The sequence below is a fragment of the Podarcis filfolensis genome, assembly GCF_964270895.1.
Source record: "Podarcis filfolensis genome assembly, chromosome: 5".
Classification (NCBI taxonomy): Eukaryota; Metazoa; Chordata; class Lepidosauria; order Squamata; family Lacertidae; genus Podarcis; species Podarcis filfolensis.
The window spans coordinates 27,359,761-27,382,628 of NC_139608.1; the positions used below are offsets into that span (position 1 = coordinate 27,359,761).

The following is a 22,868-nucleotide window of genomic DNA, read 5'->3' on the forward strand; positions in this document are numbered from 1 at the left end:
TTGGGGTTAGGAGCTCCTCATCGCAGTTTAGTTTCCACAAGCGATGCAAAACTTTTAAACTGATTTGGTGGCTTGCCCAGTGATTCTTAGTAAGCCTATAATGTTGTTCTGCTCTTTGTGGGTTTCTTGAATATGCCGTTTTACTGTCTAATTTACACCACTTTAGCCTTTGAGAAAGGTAGCCTAAAATGTTCTCATGTAATAAAGATGGGAAACATGAAGAGCTGTACAGCTCCAGGTTATTTTAAAATAGCTCACTTGAAGCCCATTATGAAAACTTATGAATTACAGTTATCTCACTAGTTTTGAACTGTGGTTTCTTGTAACTGAATACTGAGCTTCTGAAGTTCATGTTACTTTTGTGTAAATGCTTTAATTTCTTTTGAATCTCTTTTGCAAGAAACAAACAGCTTTATGATACCATCACAAGAGAGATGGACATCCCACTTACGTCCATTCGGTATGTTCATGTTATCTCTAAAAATGTCTATGTGAATTTTTCTTTTATGTGGAACCATCCATTGATTTAAGATGCCAGATAGATAGCAAAACTTCCCAGCTGCCTTTATGTTGTTGAAAACACTACAGTGAGCAGCCTTGTGACCTTTTGCATAACATTTTGGCAAATCGTAGATTTCCGATTTACATTACAGAAGTGTAGGATGTTGTTAGTCTGACGGTCCTTTTCATGGGCAAAAGATCTAAAATTGTATGGGGAATCTTTTTCAGTCTGAGGGCCACATTTCTTCATGAGAAACCTCCCAGAGGTGATGTTCCTTCCATAACAGGCCGGGCCTCTTCCAAATATGTGCAGGGACAGAGCCATCCCATGTTCTTCCTCACAATACACACTCGCCATTTGTTCATTCATTTCCCTCTCCCATTTTTCTCTCCCCAGCTGCCTCCATTCCTCATCCAGCACAGCACTTAGGCTTACAAAAATCTCCCATTGTTGTCCATGAAAACTTTTTTTTAAAAAAAAAACCAATTACAACCTTTAAAATATTTGTTTGGTTGAGGCTCCTGTTTCCTTCTGTAGAGCAAAGACATTTGGCATGACTGAGGATGGACTGGCTACATAAACAGCATATAATCTAAATCAGACAGAATTTCCAGAATCCAAGCATTAAAAGAATATGCCTTTTTCCTTCTCCCCGCCCCCTCTCTCTCACAGAGCTGATGGAGGTGTCAGTAAAAATAATTTTATAATGCAGATGACGTCTGATCTGATTAACAAAACAATAAACAAGTCTGTTTGTGCAGATATATCTTGCCTTGGAGCAGCTTTTCTAGCTGGCCTTGCTGTAGGTATGTAGTATTCTGAAATGTTGTTTTTCTCTTGCTCTTTCTCCATGTTTTCCATATCATAACTGATTTCTGGGTTGCAAACATCAGCAACATTTTGCCTCTAAATATTCCCAGAAGTTCATGTTCCTTATTTTTTCACCTGAATACAAACTATCTCATTGTGCTGCTACCTGCATAAATATACTCTAATTTGGATAGCAACTAAACACTGCAGATTCCACTGTGCAGAACACCTTTTCTTACCAGATACTCCGGAATGGGAGGTTATCAAAGAAATTACATGCAGGCATGTGAGATTTAAGTATGGGGATACACACATGTACCTGATGTATTGTTTTGTAAAGAAATTAAGTTAGTTTAAAGCAATATCATTCATAGCATAAGGCAATAATAATAATAATAATAATAATAATTTATTTATATCCCGCCCTCCCCAGCCGAAGCCGGGCTCAGGGCAGCTAACAACAGTAAAGTAATGCAGCATTCTAAAATCAATTCATTCTAAAATCAGTTCAAAATCAAATTAATGGCAACCATTGGGCCAGAGTTCTGTGAGGATTACCAAAGGAGGAGGTCAGACTGTGCCATGGCCAAAGGCCTGGTGGAACAGCTCTGTCTTGAAGACCCTGTGGAAAGATGTCAAGTGGTGCAGGGTCCTAGTCTCTTGTGACAGAGCGTTCCACCAGATCGGAGCCATAGCCGAAAAAGCCCTGGCTCTGGTTGAGGCCAGCCTAACCTCCCTGTGGCCCGGGACCTCCAAGATGTTTTTGTTTGAAGACCATAAGGTCCTCCGTGGGACATACCAGGAGAGGCGGTCCTGTAGGTACAAGGGTCCTAGGCCTTATGGGGCTTTAAAGGTTAAAACCAGCACCTTAAACCTGATCCTGTACTCCACCGGGAGCCAGTGCAGCTGGTATAGCACTGGGTGAATGTGATCCCACAGCGAGAACCCCGTAAAGAGTCTCGCTGCAGCATTCTGCACCTGCTGGAGGTTCTGGGTCACTTCAGGTCCAAGCGGCCTTGGTGGCTAGGCATGCCTAGATTCATATTTGGCTGGCGTGTCGACCAAGGCCTTCCATAAATAGGTATAGCCTGGCAAAGCCACCGATGCCCTGGTAACCTGCATGCTAGACAACTGTAACATGCTCCACCTGGAGCTGTCCTTGAAGATCATTTGAAAATTGCAACAAGTATAAAATGTGATGGGCAGAGTGCTTATAGCAGGCTCCGTACATGGAACTCCCATTGAAAAAAGTAACTGATTACCAGCTATTTTTCTGGGCCGAATTCAAGGTGCTTATACTTAACAGTTAAAGCCCTGAATGGACTGGGGACCTGATAAGGAAAAATGCTTCTTCCATGCTAACTTGTCCATACCTTAAATCAATAATAAGGCCCACCTGGTGGTCCTTGTGCAGGATGAAATACCTGAGTACAACAGCAGGGCACTGAGTGCAACAGCACTCTCCCCACTTGTGATTCCAAGCACTTAATATCCAGAGGCATACTGCTCATAGCCATTGTGGCTAGTAGCCAAAGATCTCCTTATCCTCTATAAATTTGTCTAATCCTCTTTTAAAGCCATCCAAGTTGGTGGCCATCACTACATCCCATGGGAGTTAATTCCAGCTATGCACCGTGTAAAAGAAGCATGTGATTTTGTCCGTCTGAAATCTTCCAGCATTCAGCTTCCTTGGGTGGCCCCCATGATATGGTATGACGAATTCCAGATGCAACATTTATGTTTTTCAGCTTGGGAATGATTTTTTGTTTTGTTTTGTTACGTTTGTTTCTAGGATTCTGGAGGGACAAAGAGCAACTGAAACAGCTGAGGCAAACTGACATAGTTTTTAAGCCTCAAAAGGAGCCGGAGGAATACGAGCCAGCCATGAGCAACTGGGTGAAAGCTGTTCAACGTTCTCTCAGTTGGTACAGCCAGACATCATAGAAACAGGGTTATTGCAAAATGTTAAATTAATATTTTAGATTATATTTATAGGACAATGCAAACACAACTGCAGTTCTGTTTTAGAGTTCATTTCTGCTTCTTCCGTGAGGTTAATTAAAACATACCACCTACCCCTCTGGAAGTAACCACCTTCAAGAGACTGAATGCCAAAGTTCCAAGGGGCGACTCCCTGTAATAGGCAACTAAATGTGATGACAAAGATACCTGAATGCAAAAGTCCTAGCTGATTTTTTTGTTCTTACATTACTGTTGATGTTTTACCTTAATGCAAGAATCTTCTGTGATAAGTGGAAAGTAGCAAAAAGCACCTTGTTCTTCCAGACTTGTGATTTCATCCATGTATCCTGATCTGCAACCTAGCACAGAATGTGGCTGCTTGCCCACTGAGGGTTGCCTTGCAGTAAGAGGCACTGAGACAACTAAGCTGATTGACCTCTGCTTTCAGTGATGATCTTCACTTCTTTATCTGTCTGAAATTAAAGCCTGGCCACCTGGGAGAGATCAGCTGAATTGCCAGATGATGTTGGAAATCAGTTAGCAATCCCCATGGTATATAGGTGAGGAAAGGTTTAGGAATCCCTGTGGCCAAAGGTAGTGATGCATTGCTGCTAATGCAGATTCTTGGGAATCCAGAGAGCCCCAGCCTTTAATTTTTTAAAATCCTACTTAGCTGCTACACTTAACCAATTACAGTTGATGCTTCCAAATCCAGAGTAGTTCAGGATTGTCTTCTGCTCTTTTTGGAAGGAATATGTCACCACAACTAGATCTCCCCTCACCCAGTTTAATTTTCCCTTGTGTTCATCTGTTTTACTTGCATTGTTTCAAACTCTACCTCAATGATTGATTTCTATCTGCAAATACAACCTGAATATAAAATAGATAAGGTAGAGCGTATGTGAAATTATGCTTGTGCATCTAATGTTTTTGTCAGCAGCATTTAAGCGCAAACCCACCAAGGGGGTTTTAAATAGAGTACAAGGAGTTATTCAAAGGGGAAATTGCAGTCTACTTCCAGGTACAATAAATTCATGCAATAATTGTATAGTTGTTGTGTGTAATGCAGAAGTCTTTGCACAGGCTACCGCTTCTTGTTACCAGGAAATTGCACCCACACTTCATCATTATGTCACTGGGAAAGCATTTTTCTTCCAGCTAGAATATGTATATATTTTTTGCAGATCAACCCTGTATAAAATTGTGGCCAAAGAGTTATAGATATCTATTGGCTAGTGACAAGTCTCATGCAATTTTATGTACTCTCTAAAAACATAGGAAGTTGTCTTTCATTGAGTCAAACCATTCACCCATCTAGCTCAGCACTGCAATGCCTTTGTGGGGTTTTAGATAGCATCCTTTCCAAGTTCCAACTGGGAATGTTGAGGATTGAACCTGGGACATTTTGCAGTGAAAGCAGATGTCCCTGCCATTGAGTGATGGCCCTTCTAAAGTGCTTCGGTTTGGTTTTTATTTTGGGGTGGTGGTAAAATAGGCTTTATATAGCAAAGTGAAACAGATCTCTGGCAGAATTATCTCTAGGGCCAGGAAAATGAGTTGGAAGGCCACCCCCAAGGGTCATCTAGTCCAATCCCCTACAATGCAGGAATCTCAATGACAGCATCCATGACAGATTTTGGCACCTGAGCCAAACAACAGAATGGCATCCCCTACCTCCCCACCAGGGAAGAAAGGGTGAGTGAAGATCTACATCAGGAACAAAGGCGGGGGGAATAAAGCTACACATCAGGATCTGCTGCCCCTAGGGATCCTGCCGCCTGAGGCAGTCACCTCACCTTGCCCATGGGTGGGCTGGCACTGGCTTTCAGGTGTGCAAAGGGGATCTCCAAGCTCAGTATACTCTCTATAAAGCAGTACTTACACATATTCCATCCAGGTAGGCTGGGCTGCCGGACTGATGCCACTTTGATTCTGAAAGTCAACTATCCTTTTCATCACTCTCAAGAACTTTTCCTTTCTTTCACCTCCTACCCAAGCCTTCCCATCCCTTAGGACATGCACAACATAAGTTTGAATGCGAGGAGAGCACTTTGATCTTCAAAGGCATTCAGACAAATAAACACTCTTATGTCCTTCCACACCTACCATACAAATTAAAAGCACATGATCCATGCTAGTTCTGCACAATAGTGACCAACTTTCCATTCTAGTTAGAATTGTTAGGGAAGAATTCTGGTTTATCCTGCCATTTGTCACCATGCAATGGTCTTAAGTGCCTGAATGAGAATGGGGTTCAAACTGGAAATTTTCTGTGACAATCTGTACTCATTATTTTTATCTGTCCAGAGCCAGGGCATCTTGTGAACTGTGTTGTGTATTTGTAAAAGGTTTTATTTTTATATTGGTCAGTTACAGGTGTGCACTTGTTCCTTATTATGGACTATTGTACATGGGTTAACATGACTTTGTGTATGTGTCTATACACATCTGAGAAACCCAGACTATGCAATATGTGTGCACAAAAACTGAAGGTTTATGGAATATTTCTTCATATTGTAGGCCAGTTCTATGGCAGAATGTTTACTTATAAACTGTTACTCAGCTGACTGTCTCTACCTTGCAGAGATACTAATAAGATTTCTAATTCATTAATAAAATCTTATTGCGCTGCTCTGAAAAAGTGGAGATTGTCTTTTTTTAAAATTATATCTTATTAAGTTTCAACATTTTTAGCCTATATAATCAAATCACTTATTTTTTCTTATTTTTGTCAACTTCCCACCCCATTTTACTTCTTGTTGTTTCTCCCCTTCTGCTTCACCCTATCAAAAAAGGGAGATTGTCAATATTTGTCCCCACTGTCTTTGTTTGAGACCTCTGTAATAGTTTCAAAGTTATGAATAACTTATGAACCATATGAAGAATTAAAATTTGGATATATAACTACATATATAATGTACTAGTTCACCAATCTTTTAGTGTATTTGTTCCGAAAAGTGTTCCCCCCTGTCATGAAAATGACAACCCCCAATGGGAGTTGGTTCAGGCTGAGAAGGGGGAACTTGCTGCTTAAATGCTTAGAGCCATTGTTGGACTCCCCAAGTATCCAGTTCCATAAACAAGATATAATATTTTTTTTTATTCAAGTGTGGTTATTTCGTCTAAAAACACCTTCCTTTCCCCTTCATAATATTTTGTTTCTCTCATACATTAACCCTTTCTGCCTGGAGATATACTACACAGTACAGTATTTCCTTTTCCACTGGTTTTATTTCACACTGAAGATGCCCTAGGCTGCAGCTTAGAAGACTTAAACAAGGAGAGGCCATAATTCGTCAGTGTTGCAGCACTTATGGTAACTACACTCGCAAGCAAATAACTATAGGGGTATCAATCACAACTTGGAATATATTTTCACCTTTGGGAAGCAAAGAGTTCCTCTCCTAGGTCAAGTATCTAAACCTGCAGTGAGGAACAAAGTCCAATATCATCTGGTGGACCATAACTCCCACCAGCCAGAGCCACAAGGAGGGAGTTGTAGCCTAGCAGCAACCTCTGGAAGGTCAGAGGTTCTCCACTCCAAGTCTAGAGGGCTGGAGGGCTATGTTTGGCACCTGGGCTTGTGCTTCCCCACTCTTAGTAGTGCAAAAGCCAATTTTTGACAGGGTAACTATGCAATCCTACACAAAATAGGGTGGTTTGAACCTTAAATGCAGAGACTTAGTATTTTTTCCCTATTATCAGTAGCCTGAATAACAATAGCCCAATACTGGAAACAACCTATAGAAATCCCCACTGAAACCTAGGTAAATAATATTTGGAATGTGGCTCTATCTTTGCCATAGATGGCAATGTGGCTTTATTACTTGCCAAAGAAGGGTAATTAAAGGCACTTCAAAGATAGGCACTTTTGGCGAGACATGGCTTGCATTCTTTTCCTTTATAAACAACCCCACTGAATGATACAGTGGTTACCCAGACCTCTTTGCTGGTTGCGAAGGGGCCGACCATATCTGTTCAAGCTTCAGGTCCCCCAAAATATAGGTCCGCTGCTGCTCGAGAGGCACCTGAATTTAGAGAGAGCAAACGGACGAAGCACTTTCCAAAATATATATTCGATTCCTGCCGATGTGAATTCAAAGGAACTTAACCTCCCTGAAATAGTTCCAGTTACAGATAGGTAGCCGTGTTGGTCTGCCCTGAAATAGGTAAATGAGAATTACTTCTGGGGAAACGCCAGTAGGGATTTTAGCGATAAATACCTGCTCCCAGTTTTCAGATTCAAGAATAATTTGTGGGCAGTACAATTTGAAAGGGTGATTATCGCGTGGTGGGCTGCGATTCAAATGGCCTGCTTCGCAGCTTCCGTAACTTTCTCTTTGGATGCCAATGCCAATGAAGCCACAGCCTTATCAACCTAGACTGATGGGCGAAATTAGCAGCTGCCAAACATTTCCCAGTGGCGGGGGGCGGGGCTTCCGACGACACACCCCTTCTCCCTCCCCCTCCCCACAAGTTTCCTTAAGGCCCGTTCCAGAACTTGAGCCCCGCCCCTTCCCTCTTGCCCGTCCGCTTCCGAGTGGCGGCGCCGATTGTGTACACACAGCCACGGGGACCAATGAGAGCCCGGAGACGCCAGGCTCCGCGCGGACGCGTCGACCAATGGGCGAGCCGGGTCGCCAGACGCCGCCAAGCTTGTGCGGGGGAGAGAGAGCGATAGCGAAGCTGACAGAGGCGACTGTTGGGGCTGCTGAGGGAGAGGCGAGGCGGGCCGGCCGGCTGGGCTGTAGAGCGACCGGAGGCGGCGGCTGAGGAAGGTAAGAGCCATTAGGGTCCGACGACGGCGGCGGGACTTACCGGGTCTTTTCTTTTTTAATGGAGGTGTGGTGCTAAGGTTGCCCTGCCCCCCCAGTCCCCGCACTCCTTTCTCCTCAGAAACCGGCGTCGGTGTTTTGCAGACGGCCGTTAGGCCCCGACGCTTCTCTCGTGGTCTTGAGGCCGGGAGGGTGAGGAGAGGCGTGTCGTGCTCTTTGCCGTCGCCGCCGAGGGCGCTCTCCCTTATTACTGAGAGAAAGCTCCGTTGGTAGAACATGAGGCTCCTTGAGGTTGTGGGTTCGAAGCCTACCCAGTGCAGAAGGTGCCTGCATTGCAGGGGGGTTGGGCTAGATGACCCCCGTGGTCCCTTCCCAACTCTGCAATTCGGTGATTAATTCTGTTGCCGGGGAGCTTTATCTTCCCCCCCCCCCCACTTCCGCGTCTCCTCCTCTTCCTCCAGCCTTGCGAATGTGCTTCCCCTGGCCGGTGGTGGGGAAGGTGGCGCCCTCTCTCCTCGGACCCCTGCAGCCCTTCCACGCACAGCCTGTCCTCGCCTTCCCTCGGATGCCCGTTTGGATCCACGAGGCCTCCAGAGCGGTGCTGCCCAACCCTGGCGGTCGCGGGAGCCTTGGGCACTACTGCTGTGACTTGGGAAGTGCGCACTCGGCGCTCTGGGCACCCCCTCCCCCCATCCACCCCACCGCCGGTAAACAGATGGCCAGAGCCTGATTATTGTTTCGTGCGAGGCTTGTAATCCTGAAGGGCTGGGATCGGAGGTGCAACTGCCCTGGTGTAGGTAACTTGGTGAAATGTAGAACGTTGCATGAATCCATGAATAAAATGGCTGTGGCTATAGGCTGCTGAGCTTTCCTCCGCCACCCCATGGGGTGCAGAGGCTTGTTGCACACACGCACACCCCCCGCCCCCCCAATTTGGGACTTGATTTTATATTTTTTAATTACGCTTCACACCAGCTTCCTTTATTTTGCCTTGTGCCAACTTGTGACGGAAGTTGGTGCAATAAGGGCTACTTAACTGCTTTAACTGTTTAGAGCCCCGATTCTAAATATGCCTGCTTCAGGAATGTGTTTCTGTGTTCACTGTGGCTTAACTTTGTTTAGGGTGGAAGTGTCCTTACACATGTTTTACTCAGAAGTAAATCCCACTGATTTCAATGAAGTTTAACCCCCAGGTAAGCATATGCTAGATTATTTATTTATTTATTTATATTTTTAAAATATTTTTTTGGGGGGGAGGTTATTTGCCACCTTTCATCTCAAGATCTCGGGGCTTGGCCAAAATGTTTATGCAAACCACGTACCATTCAAAAAAAATATGGTAGTGTGCAAATATTAAATAAATGTATATTAAATCTGTGCAAAATACACTAATAGAGGAGTAAAATACTTGCCATTATTTCAAACTGACCTTACCAAGCCAAAACACTCTTATCTATGTTTTGAATAAAAATCCAGAAGCAGCTGAAATGAGATAGTGAAGTAATGTCTGTAGCTAGACATTCTTTTGTGTCTGTGTTGAAGGGAGGGTGGTAAGGGTACTGAGCAACATGATTATGTCCCAGATTTGCCATGAGTTACAACCTCAGGCAGACAGAACTGTTTGTTACTAACCTGGGGTACGGTATGCATGGTGTTGAAATTCCAGGACTGACATTTCTAGTGTTTGTCTTATCAACTGCCACATTTTAACTTCTCACACACAGAAAAACACAATTATGTCCCCACCTAAAGGTAAAGCTGGCCCATAAATGCTGTAATAAGTATTAACTTGTCAGTGTTTATACACCAGTTTATTAGTTGTTACTGAAAACTGTTTAATCTACAACAGATATATTTAGGGTCTATAGAAAATATTAAGCTTAAAATATGCAAACTCACACTACAGGCTAGCTACATGTTTTATTTCAGTTGCAGCAGAAATAGGATAGACAAAAGCCTTGCACTTCCATTTTATGCTCCATTGGAAGCTGTGTGATAGCAGTTAAATGGAGGGGTAAAACTGCACTTTGAAATCAACTTCAAAAGTTATTTTGTACAAAACAAGAAAAGGTCACTTTGGGTGACTTCTTGAACTGTTAAATTCTGTAAGGTTGGAAGGGTGCCGTTATTGATATTGAAACAATTTATTCTCTGGTAAATTTCCAACAGTTCTTCAGCAAATATATTCTAATGACCTGTTTTGCATGTAATGCTAAGTTATGATTTGTTTAACTAACCTTGGGTTAACCACAGGTTGTCCCACAGATGACCAAACAAAGTATGCCTTGCGTCATGAAAGCTTGGGTGGTTTTCATAGTACTGTAGAGTCAATTACTAGAGGCTTGCTGTCACCACTGATTAAGCAAGCCTCCCTTTTCACTGAAAAAATGGTATCACTTTAAGCCTTCCGACAGTTGCTTGTCAGACATACTTCAACCTGCCCCAGACCTGAGCCACATATGGTATGAGGTGCAAGGCTGGTGGCTGAGGTCTTTCAGGCTAAATTGGGACCTGGGCCAATGTAAGCCTAAAGTCTGACGGTTCTCCATCCCTGGCCTTTGATTATCAGCCGAGTTGTTCAATGGAAGGCTGATTTTGCTCTGCAATTCAAGTCTTCTGTCTCTCTCTCACACTCTAAAATTTCACTGTTCCTTTTTTCTTTCTTCTCAGCTGAAGAGAGATTGTTATGACCGCTGCGTTCACTTATGAAGGTAAGCTGTGTGTCTAAGAGATGTGCATCAACCACAAGATTTGGTTTTGGACCCTGATTTGAAAGACTGGCCACTTCAGTTCAAAACCCTTCAGGTTCTGTCTGATTTGACTTGGGATCCAGATATGAATTGAAGTTCGGAAAATGAAGCTTCCTACCTCCAGTTCTGGAAGTTGTCAGAATCTCTGTTTTCATGCTGGAGGACCTTTACAAGTAAAACAGGAGTCCATTTATTATTTATTTAAGAAATTTTCATACCACTTTACATGAATAAAATTCTTCCAATCCTGTTTCATTGAAAATATTACCGCTAACATTTTTTTTAAAAAAAATCTCACCCCAGTATGTGTCTGTCCTTTTGCAGATGATACTAGCCTGTATCTCATATTTCAAATTAGAGAAATACATGGACCATGATTGTAGAATTATGGTCTGATCAGACAGTGTGGAAATCTTATTTCAGATCGTTACCAGAGCTTTCAGACTGCTTTAGTGGGCAGAGGTCAAGTTTCCCTTTCATCAGTCTTATCTTCTCAGTGTGCTTTACAGCAGAGTCTTTTTGCACATTAAAGGCTAACCAATATATTATACTATAAGCTGCAGCTCACATAATCAGATGCATAAATGTTATCATGAGTCACAGTTATATATGCACATGGCTTGTGGGGGAACTGCTTCCCCTTGGAAATTAGATATGCATGGACCTTACTAAGGTTTTGGCATATGTTAGAAACATAACAATATCAACAACCTCAGATATGCAGATGACACAACCTTGATGGCAGAAAGTGAGGAGGAATTAAAGAACCTTTTAATGAGGGTGAAAGAGGAGAGCGCAAAATATGGTCTGAAGCTCAACATCAAAAAAATGAAGATCATGGCCACTGGTCCCATCACCTCCTGGCAAATAGAAGGGGAAGAAATGGAGGCAGTGAGAGATTTTACTTTCTTGGGCTCCATGATCACTGCAGATGGTGACAGCAGTCACGAAATTAAAAGACTCCTGCTTCTTGGGAGAAGGGCAATGACAGCATCTTGAGAAGTAGAGACATCACTTTGCCAACAAAGGTTCGTATAGTTAAAGCTATGGTTTTCCCAGTAGTGATGTATGGAAGTGAGAGCTGGACCATAAAGAAGGCTGATCGCCGAAGAATTGATGCTTTTGAATTAAGGTGCTGGAGGAGACTCTTGAGAGTCCCATGGACTGCAAGAAGATCAAATCTCTCCATTCTCAAGGAAATCAGCCCTGAGTGCTCACTGGAAGGACAGATTGTGAAGCTGAGGCTCCAGTACTTTGGCCACCTCATGAGAAGAGAAGACTCCCTGGAAAAGACCCTGATGTTGGGAAAGATGGAGGGCACAAGGAGAAGGGGGCGACAGAGGACGAGATGGTTGGATAGTGTTTTCGAGGTTACCAGCATGAGTTTGACCAATCTGCGGGAGGCAGTGGAGGACAGAGGTGCCTGGCTTTCTCTGGTCCATGGGGTCACGAAGAGTCGGACACGACTAAACGACTAAACAACAACAACAAGAAACATAACTCTTCATCCAGGTTTTCCCTGACCACTAGTATTGGTCTGGCACATCCCATCATTTATCTACTGTGGATACTGCAGTTTTAAAAGTTTTGAGTTCTATTATTTTATTGATAAATTGCTTTGGATGACTTTTAATATAAAATGGTAGATAAATATTTTTATTAAAAAATCTAAACAGTGAAGTCAGAGGTAGATGGAATGTAAGAAGTACAGAGTCAGTGATTAACAGTGGTCATTTATAAAAGAGTTGCTCATAACATATCCTGGCATTGGAAAGCCAATTAATGCATGCAATGTGGTCAGAATTCATTGTCTCAATTTAGTCCAATTAGTGATAACAGTGAAGCTCTTGATGAGTTGTAATTCAGCAGTTTCCTGTTGTATTCTTCCTTTCAAGTAACTTTGTTCAAGGTGGCTTAAGGTATCTTTCCTGCGTTCTTTTCTTTATAAATTAAATGTTCTTTTATCTGAGTAAATGGAACACAATATTTATACTGCTGGCATACAGTAAGAATTCAAATAGTGTTTTTTTTTTGTTTAATTGAGAATGAGAGAGGAGAGCACCATCTTGATATTTCTGCACCATCATGTGCAACTTAGAAACGGCTTGCCTCTTTGAAAGTGAGAGTTGCTGTAGTAGTCATAACAAAGTAGGCTCTTGCTGCACATGCAGTTCTTTCTCACATGCTAGCGTCACTACTTTGAATTTTAGCCAAAGTATAGTGTTTAAAGGAAAGTTATTAAAAAACTTTGTGCAGTTGGAAAGTTTATTGGGGAAATTAATATATATTATACAGGAGACCATCTTATCAGAGCATCCTTTTGCTATTCTAGATATCCACTTGTAAATGGAGTGCTTCTGCATTTGACTGCTCATGTCTGGCACCATCTCAAGTTTCCTCTGACTAGTAACAAAGACTGGAGACTTGGTACTGCAGTAAAAGGCATGCTTCCTTAGTCCAGGGAATATATTGTTTTGGTTTCTGTCTTCCTGGGTAAGTATTTTTTACCTAATGCATTGGATACTTTTTACCTTCAGTAGCAGTTTTAAGAGTTGAACATAATGTGCTCAATAAATCATTCCTGAAAGTTTACACAGGAAAAAAGCTGTATGCTGGGGGAGGGGTGAAGTTACTATAGTTTGTCACTTAGAGATTCAGAATTGGAATATGTCATCTGCATCTTAATAATGTGGGCAAAATCAGTTATCGTAAATAAAAAGTGCTGGGTATGGCACTATGTAAAAACCTCTCAAAATAGTTATGCCTTAATTTTTTTTATTTTAAATTGAATAAAACATTTGACAACTTTTCATTGAGGGGAAAGTGAGCATAGTAAAAACACTGCCAGCACACAGTGTGTGTTTAAAAGGAGGTTTGGAAGAAGCAATTTAGCGGATGTGTTGAGTATCTTAATTTTAACTGGTTTGGTGGACTTGGCTAATTTGTGCTTTGAAAATATTAGCACTGTGACCTAGGTTGAATATTGTTAGCTCATGAACACACCAGTTGCCTTATACTTTATTCCAAGACTGTGTGGGTGGCACTATTAGACTGGAACTGATATTGTGCTGTTTTACGTTATTGACAAGAAATGAGCATTAATAGGAGATGGGTTTAGTGTGCCAGTCACTGAAAATAATCCTTGATACATGTAAAATTTGAGTAAATCTTCAATGCATTCTGTTTAGAAGAGCATGCCTTTTCTTATACAAAGCTTGCATATGCAACTAGGCCTTCTTAAATTTAAGCATGATTGAATGATTAAAACATTTTGAATTAAAACAACTTTGCAGTTAATTGTAATTTTGTATCAATTTCAGTTTGATAAATTAGTTTGGACATTTGATCAGTTTAAAAAGAATTGAGTCAAACATTGAGAAGTAGTCTTTAAGTATTTTAAAAGTATTAACTTCATTAGAGCAGCAAAAGCCATATCAACAACTTTAGTATTTATGATTATAAAAACAAATAAGACTGCTTACAAAACAATTAGCTTTTTAAAAGTGTGTTTATTTAACAAAAACTATATATCACTTGCTAGAGCAAAGGACCTCTAAGCAGCTTGCATTAGGCAATCTGAAATAATCATTAAAATACCAATTAAAAATAAACATTAAAAGCAAGTTACATATAAAAATTAAAAAATGAAATATAGGACTGAATTCAACTACCCTATTAATGTTAGTGGAAGCCAGTTCAGAGGCTTCAGCTAGCACAGTGAGACTACCTCTCCTGTATTCTTCTCCCAAATACACTCTGGAGGGCTGGAATATCTCCCAGAATAGTGTGTGGTGGGAGGAGAAGGAAGATTGTTGCAGCAGGTAACAGAAATGCGCTATGTTGACTTCACCCCAAATTTAGTCATTTTAAAACTTACTTAAATCAGATGCCTTGGTAGACTTGTTATAACAAAACAATTTGTGGCAGGCACCAAAAGCAGTATAGAGAAGGCCTTTTTAGCGGCATCCCCCCCGGGCCCCACATATGGGCTCACCTGGCATACACACTGCAATCTTTTTACCACCAGTTGAATACTTTAACTCCCCCTCCATTTTTATTGTTCTAACAGTAGTAATGGCTTTTAGTGTTTTCAGCGTTAACATATTCTCCCACCTGGTTATTTTGTTATTTATTATGTGAATTGTGACTTTCCTTTCTTTATTAATAGTTTTTTTTAATTGAAATACAGTACAAATTAAACCATAATATATCAATATGTGGTCTGTGCAAACAAGTAAGAGGGAGGGAGGGATGGCTGGCTGGCTGTGTTCAGATGTTTAATTAGATCTGTGTAAGGAGTCCAAATATCAAGAGAACTTCCCACCTTTCTTGTTACAGAAGGTCACATGCTCATGTTCTGCCAATTGAGTCATGTTCACTGTCCACTATGATTAGCAGTTAAGGCAGACTTCTTCCTCTGTTAAAGTGTTAGACATTTGCCCTGGGGGCTTTTCCTTTATTCCAATTGTTTATAAAGGAAAGGGGGTTTGCAGTGGTTTTTATAACTGAATTCTTTATATTTCAAAATATATCTACCTATTGTTTGCTATAAGTCACTTAGAGGCTGCTGTGTAGTTGGTGCATAAATCTTAATTTATTGACTTAAAATTAATATTGTTAAAATCACTAAAGTTTAGGATTACTGCTTTTGTTCATTAGAAATGCATTGACTTTCAAGATATATTTTTGATCTGCATTTCTAATCAAAATATCAGATAATTTATAAATCACATAATTTATAACAGATTAATACTCCTTTTAAAGTTTTGTATCTGGACTTCAAAACTTAAAACACAGATGAATTGTGTTGTTTCTCAAATAAAATTTTGACTGTCTAATTTTAGGGACTTGAGTAAAATCAGTAATGGTGGACATTCCTATGAAAGGTAGTAACTGAGGTGGTGGTTGTCTTTAAGAAAATAATAGAGGAACAGTTAAATGAGGTACGGTAGAGTGTGTGAATAAGATAATTTATCAGAGGTTTGTGCCAGTAGTCAAGAGCCCTTAAACTTGAATAGTTTCTTATTTTAATTTTGGTATGCTGTAACTTCTGTTGCTAGAAAGTATTCTATCCTTCCAGGGCTGTTCCTAGGAGGTACGGTGCTCAGGGCATATCACATAGTATGTTATCACCATTGCCTTCCTCTCCTTCTGCCTCTGCCACTTCATCTCTCCTTCATGGTGATGGTGGCATGCCCCAGTTTAGCTGTGTCAGCTTTTCTCCTCTTTTGCTTTTGCTGCTACTTGAGCAGCAGCAAGGTCCTCCTCCCTCCCAGCCTTACTCTAGGAAGGGAAGAGGTGGAGAGCCTCATCATTCATTCATTCATTCTATTTAATTGCCACTTTCCACTCACATGAGTCACAAAGCGTCTTACATACAATAAATAACAACATAGTAGAACACAATTACAACATAAATCATATTAAATAAAAATAAAATTAACAAATCATCAGTAAAACAGCCACCTTCTATAAAACACTGTTAACAAAACAACTTATATTATAAAATTCACAAGGTGCATGAGAGGTGAAAGGATCAGCTACGCAGCACAGCTGCTGCCTGTCTCCCCGGGCACAAGTCCTGGGTATGGTCACCCCAATTCTCATACAGACAGATCAGGTAGCCCTGCATTCTCTCCTCCATTCTGATGCTACAACCTCTAGGCATAGATTGTAATTGTGCTATGTGTCTTTATTATTATTTTTACACACAAATTATTTCTGATGAAGTGTTTTTGTTTACCCTGCAGGTCATTATTATTTACTAACATAATAGAATTTAAATATATATATTAAATTATGCTTTTTGTGTTCTTGCTCTGTGAACTAGTTTCTCAGACAGCTGAAAACTGAAAAAAATATTAGGCTCTCATCTTTTTAAAGATATAGTGGGTGATTCCTTTGAGTTACTCTGGTCTGTATGCATGCCTTAAACAGTTGCATTTAATCAGATTCCTCCCCCCTCCCCTTCTGCATCCTTCATCAAACTATTCATCCCATGCTCATTTCTCTCTCTTTTGGTACACTTTCAGGAGTTCTGACGTAGGCTTTAAGACACAAGATTGATTTTTCTCCCTTTAGTTTTTTGACTTTTTGCTTTTATTCATTCTTTCAGTGCTTGTTGTTTTTCATGCCTGCTTCTTGTCTATACTTCATGAGGATTTCTGGAGATAGCTCTGGGAGGTGATAGTGCTTCCATGACTTTCTGTTTCCCTATGGTCTGATGTTACAGGTTAACTGCTGCCTGGCTAGGGAGTAACGCTTCCTTTAAATAGCTCACAAGGAACATCTAGATACTAAGGAATTGTTAGATCTAAATTTTGGGTGAGATTTTATATCAGAATAATGTCTGCATACAATTACTTTCCTCTTACAAATCCTGTTACAGAAGGTTTGTAGTGAGGCCTGTACCAACTGATTAAATAAATCTTAGATTCAAAGGCAAAGTGGCCGGCGAGTGTGTGTCCTTCGTTAGGGTAAAATGGAAAATCTATTCATAATAATACCATGTGTGGTGTTGGTTTAACATTCTATAGAAAACATGGCTTTCAGTATTTATTGAAGACATTTGTGTTCACTAATAAAACTTCTCTTAAACCAGGTGCTTCTGCTTGACATACTGGGATCATGTTACATTGAATTTATGACCTTCTGGTAATTTCATGGCAAAAGACTGGTAACCTAAATAAAGAATTGACCTCATATCAGAATAGCGAACAGAGAATCAACAACTAAAGAACTGTCTCCTACAATGGATTACATACCCTTTCTAAATAGTGAAGTAGCAAGGACAAGCATAGAAAGCCTGTGAAAGGTAAACAGATCCAATTTTTAACTACTGCTGCAACTGTCTTCAAGAGAGATACTGTTTAATATGATATGTACGCTACACACGCTTAGTCAACAGACTGGTTTGCAGAGTTCCAAGTATGATACATTAGTTATGTTTTGCTAAGACTAAAGAACATTGAATATTCTATTGCAATCAGAGCAGAATTGCTGTAAAACTTCAAGTGAGATCTATTATTGTTATTATATTTATATCCTGCCTTTTCCCCATACTGGAACTAAGAAGGGTCTGTTAAAATAAGGTCAGGAGAAATATATTCTGGTCAGCAATCAATAGAATTAAAATTAGAACGTCTCACCAAATTGCTCTTTGCATTTCATTATGACTTCCTGAGATTTTTTTATTTTTATCAGAGGAATAATTTCACAGTATGTTAGCCAAATAGCTCATATTTTTAAATCACTTATCCCCTCCCAATCCAACTAGGAAATATATATACAGTATACATTGACTCCTAATTGGATGACAAATCATAAGTTCAGATGGGCATTGGTGTGCTTCATTTCTTCAGTCTACTTGTTGAAATTGCACATACACAGCCCTGATCAGATAATTGGTGATTGTGCCAAGATAAGTTGGGTTTTGGGGAAGGTATGGTTTGTACTGAAATTGTTTATGTTGCAGGGTAACTCCTTGTATAAGCTTGCCTCTTGCTGAAACAACATTGTTTTGCTCCCATAAGTGTGAAAGTAACTGTGCCCTGATTATAGGTAAAACTTTGGTACTGGGCACCCGTAATGCTCTCCTTTGAAAGGGAAGTCTACCTTTACTTTTCATTAGGGTATTTGCTTTGAATGGGTAAGATATGAAATGCAGTGATTATTGTTCTGTGCGAGATCTTCGAAAATAATAAGAATCTTTAAGTTTTCAAATGCAGAGGTTTCCTAAAGTTGTGCCTGTTCCTCTATGCCTTTATGTCTTGAATGGGAGGAAAAGAAATTGTGTTCAGATAATGTGAATCTCCTTGCCCTTGTCTTCTCAAACAATAGGGACTGAACCAAAGGTCTGCCAGAACAGATGGAGCTGGCATGAGTGGAATCTCCCAATAATTATGAATGCATGAGTATACTCCTGCCTCAGGTGGTCTGCAACAAATGAAGAATATAAGCACCACCTATCACTGCCAGAAAGAGCCCTTTTCTTATGTTTGTTTTCCTCTCCCCTCACGATTCATTTCAATTAGATTGTGAGCCTGCAGACAAGGGTTGTTTAAACTTTTAGTCTTTGTTCATTGCTTAGAAAATGGTAGTCATGTTAGTAACATGCTACTTAACATTTCTAGAGCCACTGAGTTCCATGAGAAGTGCTCATTGTCTTTGGGTTTTTTTGAACCAGTGTTATGAATCAATAGCTAACGTTGAGTTTGAATGTGTGAAAACAATTGCCCCTCTGCTCAGCTGCAAAGCTCACTAGGTGGTCCAGGGCAAGTCCCTATATCTTCCTCACCTGCCTCACAGAGTTGTGAGAGTAAACTTACTTTCTGTACTCCTTGAGGGAAAACTGGGATTTAAATTAAAAATATACAATGCCTTTCTCATTTTTTGCAATGTGTCTGTTTCCTTAACAGCATTGTTACTGGCATGCTTACATGGCAAAATTGTTTCCATAGCCATACTGTTTTCTCTGTAGAAATAATACTGATGGTTTTCCTTTTTTAGAAAATATTTCCATAATTGCACTACCAGTGTATAGCATCAACTCACCATCTAAGAGTTTGCCAAAAACATTTGCACCAATAAATGTGAATGTTGGACCCCAAATGGTAAGTACTGTTTTTCTTTCACAGCATTCCACTGTAGAAACTCATGCCAGATTTCCTTTCCAACTGACAGCGTACCAGTACTCTTTCTTATGAATAATGTTTGGTTTATTTAAGAAAACAACAACAACTAGTTGTAAGCATTAGTTGCTAGTAAAAGTTTAGGATTCTGAATATAGAACATCATAATTGGTGCTTAATGAAACATTGATTTCTAGGCATGCCATGTTGAAACACTATTTTGAAAGCACTGGTATGACTGCTATTAATAAATGCAGTTCTGCTGATGTTCTGGAATGATACTGAGCTTGTTGTGCAGTCACACTTAGTGGTTAAACTGAGAAACAGTTACACAATATTTCCTGCTACTCCCTTGCAATAGTTTCCTTGCTTAGTGTAAACAAATGTCCATTGTATGCTTGATTCTTGGCAAAAATCTGGCTTTTAACAAATAAAGTTAATTGGTTTAGTTCCACTTGTAGAAACAAGAGCAAAGAAATAATACACATGACTTTTTTTATTCTACTGAACACTTCTTTCTGTATAGCACAAAATATTGATCCATGTCTCCCCTGCAATTTCCAGTCTATTACTAGATTATTTTATCTTTTGGTAGTAGAACCAGCATGTCACTAGCAGAATTTTTAGCACCTGTCTCTATAAAACTGCATTGCGTGGTAGAACTTGCTAATATTTGAAGTTTATTATGCAATAATAAGCTAAATGCATCTTATGCTGTCACTTCCACTCTGATATTGTTGGGCAACTTACAGGCTACTTTTCTGCAGTTTGATTGTCATACTCCTAAGTTCATAGTCCTTTGTCATTTAACCTAAATCACGTTAATGGCTAAATATGCTACTATGCTTAAGCATTTATTTTAAAGAAAAAATGTGGTGATCATGCATGCTGTCCATAAGTCTTAAAGATCTGATTGGGCATCAAATCAAGATTTCCTTTTGTTATCCAAGAATGCACATCAACTCCCTCAATCAGTGAATCATCCTAGCAGATGGAATTGGCAATTTTTTAGACCAGACATTTTTAGCAACTAAAGACTATAAAAGTGCAAGTTGCTAGCTTTTACAACGGTTGTGGTGTGACATGGAGAAAAGATATAAGTTAATATGTACTATGGTTGGCTGTTCAGGTGTGTGCTTCTCTGACTGAGGCTCAAAACAGTTTGATGGATTTGGTTAAGAACTTCACTTAACCCAGATCCTGTCTTTGTAGTGAACTGCAAGAGTTGTCCAGCTGCAACTGGCAGCTAATTTGGAGTTTATAGCTCCTGAATGTGCAATATGGTGCAGAAAATAATTATATCCTGCTTTTTTAATACTTGTCACCTTAGCCCTGAGTTTACAGTGATATTTACCATATTTTTTGCCCTATAGGACGCACTTTTTCCCCTCCAAAAATGAAGGGGAAATGTGTGTGCGTCCTATGGGGCAAATGCAGGCTTGCGCTGAAGCCTGGAGAGCGAAAAGGATCGGTGCGCACCGACTCCTCTCGCTCTCCAGGCTTCAGGAAGCTATCCGCAAGCCTTGGGAGCCCGCGGGAGTTCCCGCCGGGCTCCCAAGGCTTGCGGACAGCAGCCTGCAGCCTGAAACCTGGGGAGCGCAGCGGAGCTCACCCCAGGCTTCAGGCAGCTCTCCACAAGCCTTGGGAGCCCGGCGCGACTTCCCGAACAGCAGCCTGTTCTGGGGGCTGGGTTCGGGGGAAGCTCGGGCTTCCCCCGCCCCAGCCCCGCGCCTGGGGGGGGGGAAATAATTTTTTCCCCTTTATTCCCCCCCCAAAAAAACTAGGTGCACCTTATGGGCCGGTGCGCCCTATAGGGCGACAAATACGGTAGGTTGCCAAAACAAATAAAAGCATTCCTGTGTAGTAAATTGCAGGAAAGTTGAAATTATTTTTAATTTATATACAGATCAATGCCAAAATAGGCTTCTAAGTTGTTTACATGTAATCACACAGCATTAAAATAAAAACATCCATAATTAAAATACATAATAAAATAATCCCATTAAAACAGAAGGCCTGGGTCAAAATAGCAAGGAAATGCTGCTGTAAACAGGTGCAATTTCAAAATATACAGGATGCCAATACAGATGGGGTGTCTTGGTGTTTAGCAAGGTGTGTGTTCTGTAACACTAATACCACTATTGTAAAAGACCACCACCTCAAGCCAATAATCATGAGGCCATGTCAGAACTGAATAAGTTTGGTTTGTTAATTGTTGTTCCCTTACTGGGCAGCAGAGGGGAAATAACTCTTTCATGTTACATATTCAAAGTTTCTAGTTCTGCTGAAAGATACATCTTGCTTTCTTCATCATATAATTTTATACTAGTGACCTTGAATGCAAGTTTTAAAACCTAAAATGTTACACGATAACAGGAAACTTTGAAGGTAGCTGCAGCTATTTTGACTTTGAATAATACATATTCAACTGAAAATTTATTGGCATTGAACTATGAACTCTGGTACAGTATCAAAAGACTGCTATTTCTGGAGAGGAGGGAGAGGGTCTCATCCCTCCAGATATGCTGGGCTTCTGAAGCACCTTGCATTAGTCAGCTTCATTGGAAGACCCTGTGTTCTAGTCTTATGTGATAAGGAGAAAAACTTCCCCATCCACTTTCTGCACACCACGCATAATCTTACACATTTCTAATACGTCACCCCCCATATGTCAAAAATGGCACTCCTATATGCCATTTTTTTAACTAAAAAGGCCCAGACATTATTTATAGCAGTTCTTGATAGGGGTCTAGCTTCAGCCCTTGATCATCTTAGTTGCCCATTTCTAGTTCTACAATATTCTTTTTGAGGCATGCCACCCAGAACTGTACACAGTATTTCAAGTAGTTTGACGGCATAGATTAATATGAAATCATATGACATTGATAGACTTATTTTCAGTCATTTTCCTAGTGATCTGTAACATTGAATTTGCCTTTTCACAGATGTCACATGCTGGGCTGCCACATTAACTGATCTATCTACCACTAACACAACATGAGACACTCAGTACCATTTAATGGATAGCCCCAACACCCACTGGCGCTGTGGGTAAAACCTCAGCGCCTAGGGCTTCATGATCGCATGGTCGGTGGTTCGAATCCCCGCGGTGGGGTGAGCTCCCATCTTTCAGTCCCAGCTCCTGCCCACCTAGCAGTTGGAAAGCACCCTTAAGTGCAAGTAGATAAATAGGTACCGCTTTATAGCGGGAAGGTAAACGGCGTTTCCGTGCACTGCGCTGGTGCCAGTTCGCCAGAGCAGCTTTGTCATGCTGACCACGTGACCCGGAAGTGTCTCCGGACAGCGCTGGCCCCCGGCCTCTTAAGTGAGATGGGCACACAACCCTAGAGTCGGACACGACTGGCCCGTACGGGCAGGGGTACCTTTACCTTTACTTTTACCCAACACCACTGCTGGATTTCCATCTTCACAACTCTTT

At 40.8% G+C, this 22,868-nt stretch overlaps 2 protein-coding genes across 7 annotated transcripts in view; both read left to right on the forward strand.

Annotated features, from left to right (window-relative positions):
• The window catches only part of GK5 (glycerol kinase 5), a 34,742-nt gene extending 28,827 nt beyond the window's left edge, over positions 1 to 5,915 (forward strand). Inside the window, exons 14-16 of the mRNA XM_083613820.1 lie at positions 401 to 460; positions 1,175 to 1,308; positions 3,105 to 5,915. Of these exons, the coding sequence (XP_083469946.1) occupies positions 401 to 460; positions 1,175 to 1,308; positions 3,105 to 3,256 (346 nt within the window). The 3' untranslated portion in view covers positions 3,257 to 5,915. The remainder of the gene's footprint in view (positions 1 to 400; positions 461 to 1,174; positions 1,309 to 3,104) is intronic.
• A 1,989-nt stretch (positions 5,916 to 7,904) lies between these two features.
• Positions 7,905 to 22,868, forward strand: part of TFDP2 (transcription factor Dp-2) — a 37,634-nt gene continuing 22,670 nt past the window's right edge. The window contains exons 1-6 of one of the 6 annotated variants that reach the window (XM_083613891.1): positions 7,905 to 8,052; positions 9,172 to 9,242; positions 10,720 to 10,760; positions 13,132 to 13,292; positions 17,401 to 17,613; positions 19,308 to 19,411. In XM_083613891.1, the coding sequence (XP_083470017.1) occupies positions 19,409 to 19,411 (3 nt within the window). In that variant the 5' untranslated portion in view covers positions 7,905 to 8,052; positions 9,172 to 9,242; positions 10,720 to 10,760; ... (1 more) ...; positions 17,401 to 17,613; positions 19,308 to 19,408. Of the gene's footprint in view, positions 8,053 to 8,633; positions 8,843 to 9,171; positions 9,243 to 10,403; positions 10,512 to 10,719; positions 10,761 to 13,131; positions 13,293 to 17,400; positions 17,614 to 19,307; positions 19,412 to 22,868 lie in introns of those variants that run through there. The other 5 variants (XM_083613892.1, XM_083613895.1, XM_083613894.1 and 2 more) reach the window with 5 other exon arrangements.